This window comes from Trypanosoma equiperdum (genome assembly GCF_001457755.1).
Source record: "Trypanosoma equiperdum strain OVI genome assembly, contig: ctg_191, whole genome shotgun sequence".
NCBI lineage: Eukaryota > Euglenozoa > Kinetoplastea > Trypanosomatida > Trypanosomatidae > Trypanosoma > Trypanosoma equiperdum.
Window position 1 is genome coordinate 1 of NW_027123971.1, and position 10,089 is coordinate 10,089.

Genomic DNA, 10,089 nt, shown 5'->3' on the forward strand with positions numbered 1-10,089 from the left:
AGTTCACGTGCAGAAGTTTATGTGTTACATTATTTTAATATTACCTCCTTGGGTATCGGCACCTCAACCTCGGCATGTGCCTCGTGTGTTGTGTTGCATCTGTTATACTTTGCTGTTGTTGCCCCGTCGGATATACGTAATCTCTTCTTCTTTCGGTGTGATGGATTTGAACTTGGTTAAGTAAGAAACGACAATTGGGAGAAATAGTTGTGACTGACGGAAACCCTGGCAGGACAGGGAACAAGGGACATTCTTCAGTAAAAAAAAAACTACTTGGTTAATAACATGGAGGAGGAGAGTCACGCGTTGAAGGATCCCTGGTTTGTGAGTTACATCCCTCAACTCACGACAGAGATAGTAAAGAATAATTACGAAGGGGACTGGAATTTGGCTAAGGAGGCTTTACAACAACCTTTGGATTATGTGCGTACAGTGGAGGAGTTCTGGTCCACCTTAAATTCGTTGCCGAAGCTTCATCAGTTGGAAAGCAGCAGCACCTTTGTGTTTGCTCGTAACAACGTTGACGCTAGCTACGAGGCATTTCCTAACGGTACACGAATTATTGTTGACATCCGCAAAGCAGCGATGGCTGAGAAGGCGACAGCAGTGATTCTGAGTAGTGTAATAGGTGAATCTGTGTCACAGGAGGTGTGTGGAGGGAAACCGATATGTGATGTGTTGAGGCTCTCATCGCGACCAAACAAAGAGTCACCAGAATTGGTGCGGCTCGAGGTGTGGCTTAGCGATCAGACATACGGCAAGGCTGTGTTGGCGTACGTTCGGAAAGCCTTGAATGATGTGGGAATGAGCCAACCTCACGTTATTTTTGGCGAATCGTTGTTTGAAAAGGAGAAGAAAAAAAAGGGAAAATAAGTTTCGACACAGGTGATGTGATTGTAGTTCGTTATGTAGGGTGCGATCCCTGAAGACGCATATTTGCATGTTTGATTGCTGGGGCAGCAGCTTGTTGCACGGATCAAATGTCACCCGGGATGCGAATTAGATAATGGGATCGACCTCTACCACATAGTAGCTGTTGCAGCTGTTACAGCCAGAAACAACTACTTGGTCCTGTTTTCACTCATTCCTCCTTTCAAGCTGGTTTCTAGTGCGACTGTAAACGAAATGGGAATTGCCATTTGGGTGTACCGCAAGTGGGCACGGTCGTCACCGTCTCTGCGCACGAATTTGTTGTGGCTGCCGTGTCCCTAGGCAATTTTTTCCTATTTTGTGGAGGCTGCTGCCGGTAACAGAGGGACCGGAGGAAGGACGCTATCTTGCAGTTTATGCTTGTCATTCCCTTTTTCTTTAATCTATGCGTTTGAAATCCTGTACGGCAGGTGCTGTTTGGTGGTCAATGTGTGACTATGGTGGGTGTTATATCTGGTGTCTATGCAGGTGAGTAATATCGCGGTGAAGAGGAGGATGGATATCAGAGTGATAGGGGTGAATAAGCTATACCAGGGGATCGAGTGGGCAGAGGAGCCCACGTGGGTTTTGTAATTGTTAGTGTTAGTATTGCAGCCGACTTCGTTAATTGTACAGGTGGTGCCACATCTGAATGTTTGGTAAGGGTACTTGTCCGTGATTTGTTGACAACAGTTGTTCACGTCCCTCTTTCTTTATTTGATATAACTGTGGAATTGGGGACTTTCGTGCACCTCGTGTATGCATGATGCTATATTTTTGTTGCTTACTATGTACTTGCTTATTATTGGACAAAGGAAGCATGCTGGTTTTCGTCAAGTTGGCTGGCGGTAAGACAACCGCTGTACAAACGGCCGCCGACGACACCGTGGCGAGCGTCAGGGCGAAGGCAGGTCTAGGTGAGAATGATCTCCTCTTCTACGGCGGTGAGTGCCTGTGCGACGGTGCATTGCTGTGCGACTACGCGCTGAAGCGGGAGAGCACCATCCAGGCGATGCTCCCGGTTGAGGGTGGTAAGGGCAAGAAAAAGAAGAAGAAGGTTTTCACGAAGCCGAAGAAACCCATTCACCGTCACAAACTCGAGAAGATGCGTGCGTTGAAGTACTTCAAAGTCACGGAGAACGACGACGGCTCATTCAAGGTGGAACGCACGCGTGACGAGTGTCCGAACCCGAACTGTGGCGCTGGCGTCTTCATGGCGCAGCACAAGGGACGAAAGTACTGTGGTAAGTGTCACCTGACGTACACCATGAAGTAATTCCGAAAAGCAGCTTCAGTGCTCCCTCCTGTTACTTTATATTCATTTTGGTTTCTCTCTATATAGCACTCTTAATGCTGGATATTTGTTGTATTGCCCTTCAGACCTTTCCACAAGGTGGAGGGGGGACAGGTGTTATTTTGGAAACGTCGCTCCTTTTCTACCACTTGTCAATGCTGATCTCTTTCCCGTTTCAAAAAAATTTCGAATCGTTAACAAACAAACAAACAAAACGTAGCTTGCCCCTTTTGAATTATACGTGTTGTTGTTGCCTTCGCGTCGGTTGTCCACAGCAATGGGTTTGGAGGATATTGATGTAGATGACCCACCTCTCACGACGTCTGCGACACCACAGACCCAGAAGCAATGCTCATCAACTTTGCCTAACCCGCCTGTTACCAATGTTGTCAAGGGTGCCTCAGCGCCCGTCGATCTCGTCGATTTGTTTGGTGATTTAAATGTTTCAACTGCTACCCCTGTGGTGGTAACGGCGGCGACTGTGGGGGCCGCAACCAACAGCAAGAACCAGGCACATTATGCTGGAAATACCGCCGACGATGATTTTGAGTGGGTTACTGCGAAACCAAGTGTAGCGCCACCATTGGCACCGAAGAGTTATCAGGGAAATGCTGGAACCTCTAACGACCCCCTTGATAGCTTTTTCTCTCAGGCCGTTCCCACCCCCGCCGCTACAGAGACTGCAAAACCTCCCGACTCTTCTAATGATCTGTTCGACTTCTCGGAGCCGGTTGAACGCGTTAAGTACACAAATGAGAACACCTTACTAGAGGCTTTCGCAAATCAAGGCAAAGCAAATCAGGGTGGTGGGAGTAAGGGACCGACACTCGCTGACCTTAGCAAAGGGTCTTCCGACAATGTGGTGAAGGCTCGCTTGTTAAAGTTGATGAATTACTACGATGTTCTTGGAGTTACGCCTGATGCCACAGAGGCCGTTATACGTCAGAGGTTTAAGAAGAAAGCACTTGAACTCCATCCTGATCGCGTCGGGCGGGACCAGACACCAGAAGAAGTGGAGTTGTTCAAAGTGATGACGAAGGCACACGAGGTTCTTACAGATCCAGAAGAACGGGCGAAGTATGATGCTCAGCTTTTGGGTGGTGTGCCGAGCGGTAGCCCCGATTCTGATTGGTTCTTTCCACCGAGTTGAGTGTAATATACCCTCTTTGTTTTGTGCTTGCTTCATTTTTTTTTTGGTATGTAGCGCGAGTGGATAAACTCATATTAGCGGTCACCGTGTATGGTACGCGACGCGGTTGAGTACATACATGTTTCTTTTGCGAATGCATGGTTTCCTGTATCTCCCACTCTTCATGTTTCTTGGTGTGCGCGTGTGTCCGTGTTCTTTACACCGCCGTGATCGACTGTCTACTTGTTGGTCCGCAGCAGACGTCCAGTGAGGACGAGGCCTCCGCCTGAGGCATTCCACGAAATCACGGTGTAGAGAAAACGTTTGAGTGCGCATTTATTAATATGTACCAAAAAAAATGTTTGGTTGCTCTGTGATAATAGAAGGAAAGAGATGATGGCGTGACTCACTTCCTCGTGGTACGCTTGTGCAGGTTATCGGGGTTTGTGGGTGTTAAACAGTTGGTGTTAGGATGAGGTGAGTTATGGGAACGGGCTTGCTCACTTGGTGTTGGTGGCCATTTGCACCCCCCTTTTTTAAAGAAAAGGAATGCGGTGGCGGGTCGCCGTTGTTTGTTGTTTTCGTGAATCAATTGATTAAAATTCCTTTTCCCCCTTGTGGTTTCAACAACTAATTTCAGAAGTAGTGTTCCAAAGAGGAAGTTGCGTCACAGTCTTCATTAACGCCAAAACCGAAGAAAATGATCCGCCGTAGTTGTGCCCTGTTAAGCTCGTCATGGAGGGATCATGGCATCAGTTATCTCAAGTATCTGAACGTTTGCACCGAGACACTCCACAGCACCGTAAAGGAGTCACGACGTGCCAAATATGAGCGTTGGTCAAAACCATGCTATACGGCGCAGCGACCCGATGGAGCTGGTGGACAGGAAACCATCGACAAGGTTCCCATCCACACCAAGGATTACTGAGAACTCTTTGATCTCAGGAACGTAGCGGAGAACATCTGTTCATCATGTGTAGGGACGAAGGAACTAGCGAACTGAAAATTAAAGCTGTTAGGGGGTGTTGAACAGTGCGGAACCTGGTTGAGCCAAATTACAGGGGAGTAGTCCCCGCAAAGCGGGTCGTGGTTCGGTGCGTTGAGCTGCTGATCGGCGTGCAGAGGTGTTTGTGGCATGTGGACAGTTATGGCGTTTTCGTTTTTGCACGCTTGCAATTTATTTCAACGTCGCCTGTGTTCTATCGTGGTAGATTTCTTTGTTTTTTTTCGAGGGTGATGTGGCGGAAACGTGTATGTGGGGTTTTCTGTCGTCTTTCCCGTCATCTTTTCTATTTTATTCAAATATTTTGAACTGTTTTTTTTTTAGAAATTAGGCGCGACGTGCTTACCGGACGCTAGTTCGGCTTGCTGAGAGTGCAAGGGTAGGCACATCTAGCCCTATGCCGTGGTATTTAAGCACTTTCAGGGTTTCGTTCTGCGCCATTTACTCGTACTTTGCGTACGCCCAGATGCGATGGATCGTAGATGCTGAGGAGCGCTACCGCCGCTCTTTAACGTGGAAACCTGCAGTTGGGACAATATATGATCACAAGATAGTTATGAAACGTGGAGGTTCGAGTCATGTGCAGTATCGATTTGATGTCGACGGCAAGGAGTACCTCGGGGACCGCTTTCGCAGCGGTGGTGTTCACAAAGAGGAGATGGTTTCAAACCCAGCGCTACTCGGTGCCGGTACGCAACTGGTCGTGTACTATAACCCTTCGGATCCTAGTGAGAGCGCTATCAAACTTCAAACAGACCGTGCTGCAGAGTCTGCATTTTTAGTGGGCATAACTATTTCACTGCTCGTGGCGTATCGGTCGGTACGTTGTGAGACAATACTGCCCAATATGTTCTACAGCTTCTTGGCTGTGAACAGACGACTTGGAGGCATCACCGGCCTGCGTGAGGCCAGAACCCACTCCAAGCAAAAAATGAAATATGGAAAAGGAACAGGGGCCATTTGACAGGAGGTAATTTGATATCAGGTTTCTCAGGGGGGAAACGTCTTTGCAATACAGTTGTGCCAGGATGCACTTGAGTGGGCATAGTTAGCTTGGTTCATACTACCCCGTGGCACCAACTTGCTCATCTGTTTAGGTTCGCTTGTCAAAAAGAAGTGTCCAAGGGGTTGCTTGTTCTCTCACTTTCCCCCCATCCGTTGATGTTACATGCATGTAGGCTTGTGTCCATTTCCCCCCGTTTGATTCTTTTGTTGCAGCGGTGACACTAGAGGCGAGACAACAGTAGTGACAAGTGTCAAATACGTGGGTAAAAGTTGGCTAAATCTTCTAGATTGCCTGGCTAGTTTGATTTTCTTTAAGTGTAGAAGTATTCAGTAAATTTAGACCCTGGCCCTAACCCTAATCCACTTCTGCGTGTGTGTTTGTGTGAGCGACATTCAGTGGGTACGCAGCAACGGCAACATGGCGGAACCTCGGTCTTCCAGTAGTAAGATGCCGAGCGGTGCCAAGAGCAATCGTGCTGGCATCGAGTTCGATGTTTCCGAATTTATGCAGTCAATGGAGTGCTCAGAGAATCATTTGGTGATGGGTATTGATGAAGCAGGGAGGGGGCCTGTCGTCGGGCCGATGGTCTATACCGGCGCGATGATTGCCCTGCATGAGCACGATAGGTTGGTTGACTACTGCGGCGCGAATGACAGCAAAGTCTTGAATGAGGACCAGAGGAAAAGCGTTGTTAGCAAGCTCCACGAACTCGCCACGTTCCGTACATTTACGGTAGTAGTCACGCCAGACGAAATAGCCGCAGCTATGACAGGTGCACACGGTACCAACTTGAACACGCTTAGCCATCAAACAGCTATTTCCATAATATCCAAGTTGACACTCGAGGGAATGGGGATGCTGACTGCGGCCTATGTTGACACGGTGGGGCCGCCTGAGTCCTATCAGCAGAAACTTTCGGGTCGCTTCCCGCACCTTCGCGTGACAGTGGCGAAGAAGGCGGAGATAAAGTTCCCCATCGTAGCAGCTGCTTCGGTTGTGGCGAAGGTGGAGCGTGACAGTCACATTGAACGTCTTGGCATTGATGTTGGCAGCGGGTATCCCAGTGACCCAAAAGTAATGATGTGGGTGCGCTCACATGTTCACCGCTTTTTTGTTATGCCGCGCGAATGCAACTTTGTGCGCCTTTCATGGGCCCCCGTCACACAACTTGCTAACGATCCCGAAACCTGCATCCCTATCGTCTTCGAGGAGGACACCACACCCAAAAAAGAGCGGAAGCAATCCAAATGTTCTGGTGATGGTAAGAAACAGAAACTGCTCAGCTTTGTCAAGCCAGCCCCCCGTCGCCATTTTGTATACACACATCTGTTGAAGCTGAGGACCATTGCGGGCATCCGAGACACCCATCATACGGCTTTGTCGCGGGAAGTCCCTTAGACACCCCTGACGCATCCATCATTTCTTGGAAAGAAAGTAAAAGAAAACGAGAAGAAAACAACGTGCAGTGTATAAGGTTCTTGAAAACAGCAGCTTCTGCTGTCTTCACAGGACGGAAACACAACTGTCAAACACCTATGCAGGATGTCCCTCTGGTGTGTTTCATAGAAACAATTTTGCGGCAGGAAATGTTCGATGAGGTGGAGGGACGAATATTTGTCCTTTTTGGTAATAACAAGAGTTCTACACGCACAGGCATACGTAATACATCGGTGTGAAAAACAATCATTTGTTCAGTTGGACGCTGTTTTGCGTACTAACTGGGTTGTTTTATCGTGTTTTTCTCCTATCCCAATATTTTGGTGCGGAGACCGTCTTCACGTTTGATCAGACTCAATCCTTCACGTTTTCTTTTCACTGCGTGCATTTATGCATCATTTCAGTCCATACTGTCTCATTAACATGATACTGGCTCACCTAGGAGGACGATCCCTGTGGTACAGTGAAAAGGATTATCTCCTCTCGCTTTTTAAAATTTTTTAGAACTGTCAAGGAAAGGTATTGAAAAGCCGTTGAAAAGCGTGCTTGACAGCCGAGGGGAGGCAAGAAAGAGCGGAACGAAAGAACGAAACTTCAGCTTTGAGCGCGTCGTTACGTTAAGAAGTTAGGGAAATGTTGGGCAACAAAGTCGTGTCTTCGCCACTGGTAGCCGCTCTTGTGGCGTTAGCTGTACGCTTGCTTGCTCACAATTTTTCCCATCATATTCATCTCCCATATCACTTTGGCATTACAACATCCAAAACTGGTTCGGAGATTTGGAAGGAGGCCGTATTTTGGAAGCAGCAGTTTGGGGTTGTTCCTGCCTTTCTAACAACAGTGGGGCCATGGTTCATGGAGTATATTCCTCCTGCATCGTCTGATGCTTATGTAATATTTTTGTGCTTATGTGATGCACTGACGGTTTATATTGTTTCCCGCTGGCCTTCCGCTAAGCCGCAGCTGACTTATGCTTTGTTTGTCCTGAACCCCATCATGGCTTTGTTGCCCATGTTGGAGTCACTCGCTCCCCTAGAGCACGTACTTCTTGCGGTCATCTTGGAGTGCTGCAGAAAGCGGCGGATTCACCCCTGGCTTATTTTCGCTGCGCGCCTTCTTGCACCGTTGTTGGGGTTCCATTTCATTGCCATAATTGTTGCATTATGGTATCCCGTCGGAACGCCGTGCCCCAAGATTGCACTTGTAGGTGTTGCACTCTGTACTGCTTGTATAGGAGGGTGCGGAATGCTATATCTCCGCTGGTGGGGTGAACATGTGGAGCGGACGTCCCTTTACTCTCCGCCTGATAATGGCGTGATGTGGTACGTACGGCTTCTCATTATGGCCGCGTTCCACCGCAGTATGGAGGTTGGTCAAATTGAGCTGCCAGCAGTCTTAACACTCATCTTTTCTACTGGAGTGCCCTGTGAGAAAGAGGCAGCAGCAGAAACCATGAAAGATGGAGGTGCAATCCCCGGTGACAGGCGGCTGTTGGTTACACTTCTAGCGATTTGTTTTAGCAAGCTGTTCTGCGAGCATGTGATTCTTGCAGACTACATGATCACTGTGTTTTTCTTGTATTCGTTGCTTGAGGTGAAAGGGAGAGGTGGGTTTAAGTCTATGCTTGACCGCGTACGGGGGCTCAACATTTTCCTCCCCATCTGCACGCTTCTGCTCGGTGTACCATTGCAGTATGCATTCTACACTGGTTGGGTAATGTGGGACATGGCAAACCCCAATTGGGTTTTCTTCCCTCAGGTGGCCTTCGTCACAGGTGGTGGTCTCTTCCTCCTCGCCTTTGTCAATTCTCTTGTAGATGCCATGAAGGAGGAATGCGTGGCTGGCATTACCAAAGAAAAGCAGGCTTGATGACCTTTCCTCTCTTTTTTTTTTACTTCAAGTTCCTTGCCACTTTTTCATTTGTTGGTCACCGGACCTCTTCGGTTCGTTTTTAATACCTTTTTGTTTTAACTTTGGAGGCGAGTGTGGGCGGCTGCCGTGTATATGCGCCCTGTGGCTTCTCTGTGTTTGTCAGTGGTGGTTCTCAGTAAAGAGGAGGTGACCTGTTGAAGTGGAAGCGGTATTCCTAATAGACTTCAACCGCCATTAACACTGATATTCCCGGTTCGATATGCACTCAGACAATATTCTCACTGCTAAATACGCACAAGATTGTGGGGGAAAGAAGGTGGACACGTGTGCGTGTGTATGAGTATGGGGGAGTGTCGCCGCATGCCAAGGGGTGGTGCCATGTGTGGCGAAAACGAAAGAAATAAGTGGAATAATAATGGTGAGAGGTAATTGAAAAATCGACAACGTGTACAAGCGGACTTCGTACCTGCACTTGCGGAGTGTTGGGAGAGGGAGTGTGTACATCTCTGCGTGTCACTGCCTCTTTGTTTTTTCATGTGTGTGCTCTCCTTCCCTTCCCGTGATTACGGAATTAAACAAAAAAAAACAAACAATGATAGTCAAGCTATTCAGAACAGGTAAATCGAAAGAACAACTAATCCTTCGTATTGCTAAATGGGTCGCAGGCATGGAGTTATTCGTGGCTTCATATTCGTCCTCTTTCTGCTGCTATGTGCCACAGCCGCCGCGAACGTAAGCAGAGAGGAACAAAGTCACACACGGGAAGGGGGAGGGGCGCAGGCAACTGCTGAGCCTTCCTTTTCCCTCCTTTCCGTTTGTAAGCAAGAGGCACATAAGCTATGTCCGCGTCAGGAGCATGCGCCTCTCAAGTGCCTTCTTCACCACTTCGCAAGCTCGAGGTCGGGTCCAGGCATAAACGAAGCAAGAAACCTCGCATCGGCGAATCCTCACCGGCGCTCGTATCGCAACACCGCATTCTTCAATAGGGAATGCGCCGCTTGGCTGCGGGCGCGCGAGGAGTGTGTTTCTTTCGTCAGACGCGCCGGATATTGCCGTGATGACGAGACGGCACGCGAATGCCTCCGACGTATCCCCCAGCATGTGCTTCGTCCCAGCTGCCGTAACAGCGCGTATTACAACAGCGTTTTACTCTATGGAAAGATGAAGCAACAACAACAACAAGAGAGCGTATCACAAGACTCATCCGCCTAACACCACATGAGGGAGGAACGCGGTCACGCAGAAGGTTACAATTCTTTTTTTTGTTTTATCATTTTTTTTCTTTTTTTAAAATCCGTTTTTGTTGTTTATGTTAAGTGTACAGTAACGGTCTCCTAACATCGAGTGTGGAGTGCCGTCTTCCCCCTTCTTTGTCTTTTTTTCTTTTATTTTATTGAGCTTTTGGCGTGTCGGGGGCGGTGTGTGTGTGTGTGTGTGTGTGT

At 48.3% G+C, this 10,089-nt stretch overlaps 7 protein-coding genes and 1 pseudogene across 8 annotated transcripts; all 8 read left to right on the forward strand.

Annotated features, from left to right (window-relative positions):
• Positions 1 to 285: 285 nt before the first annotated feature.
• Positions 286 to 873, forward strand: TEOVI_000051900 (Eukaryotic translation initiation factor 4E type 5; the record flags this gene model as incomplete). Its single annotated transcript, XM_067223634.1, has 1 exon — positions 286 to 873. The coding sequence occupies one exon, from the start codon at positions 286 to 288 to the stop codon at positions 871 to 873; it is 588 nt and encodes a 195-aa protein (XP_067079735.1).
• An 856-nt stretch (positions 874 to 1,729) lies between these two features.
• Positions 1,730 to 2,185, forward strand: TEOVI_000052000 (ubiquitin/ribosomal protein S27a, putative; the record flags this gene model as incomplete). Its single annotated transcript, XM_067223635.1, has 1 exon — positions 1,730 to 2,185. One exon carries the CDS (start codon positions 1,730 to 1,732, stop codon positions 2,183 to 2,185), a length of 456 nt encoding a protein of 151 aa, XP_067079736.1.
• Positions 2,186 to 2,480: 295 nt separating this feature from the next.
• TEOVI_000052100 (chaperone protein DNAj, putative) lies at positions 2,481 to 3,353 on the forward strand (the record flags this gene model as incomplete). The annotated part of the gene is made up of 1 exon (XM_067223636.1): positions 2,481 to 3,353. One exon carries the CDS (start codon positions 2,481 to 2,483, stop codon positions 3,351 to 3,353), a length of 873 nt encoding a protein of 290 aa, XP_067079737.1.
• Positions 3,354 to 4,032: 679 nt separating this feature from the next.
• TEOVI_000052200 (Mitochondrial ATP synthase epsilon chain, putative) lies at positions 4,033 to 4,260 on the forward strand (the record flags this gene model as incomplete). Its single annotated transcript, XM_067223637.1, has 1 exon — positions 4,033 to 4,260. The coding sequence occupies one exon, from the start codon at positions 4,033 to 4,035 to the stop codon at positions 4,258 to 4,260; it is 228 nt and encodes a 75-aa protein (XP_067079738.1).
• Positions 4,261 to 4,732: 472 nt separating this feature from the next.
• Positions 4,733 to 5,299, forward strand: TEOVI_000052300 (Protein of unknown function (DUF3592), putative; the record flags this gene model as incomplete). Its single annotated transcript, XM_067223638.1, has 1 exon — positions 4,733 to 5,299. One exon carries the CDS (start codon positions 4,733 to 4,735, stop codon positions 5,297 to 5,299), a length of 567 nt encoding a protein of 188 aa, XP_067079739.1.
• Positions 5,300 to 5,680: 381 nt separating this feature from the next.
• Positions 5,681 to 6,739, forward strand: TEOVI_000052400:pseudogene (annotated as a pseudogene). Its single transcript has one exon. A coding segment is annotated over exon 1 (1,059 nt).
• Positions 6,740 to 7,411: 672 nt separating this feature from the next.
• On the forward strand, positions 7,412 to 8,644 carry TEOVI_000052500 (GPI transamidase component Tta2; the record flags this gene model as incomplete). Its single annotated transcript, XM_067223639.1, has 1 exon — positions 7,412 to 8,644. One exon carries the CDS (start codon positions 7,412 to 7,414, stop codon positions 8,642 to 8,644), a length of 1,233 nt encoding a protein of 410 aa, XP_067079740.1.
• Positions 8,645 to 9,301: 657 nt separating this feature from the next.
• TEOVI_000052600 (Enriched in surface-labeled proteome protein 18) lies at positions 9,302 to 9,859 on the forward strand (the record flags this gene model as incomplete). The annotated part of the gene is made up of 1 exon (XM_067223640.1): positions 9,302 to 9,859. One exon carries the CDS (start codon positions 9,302 to 9,304, stop codon positions 9,857 to 9,859), a length of 558 nt encoding a protein of 185 aa, XP_067079741.1.
• Positions 9,860 to 10,089: the final 230 nt, after the last annotated feature.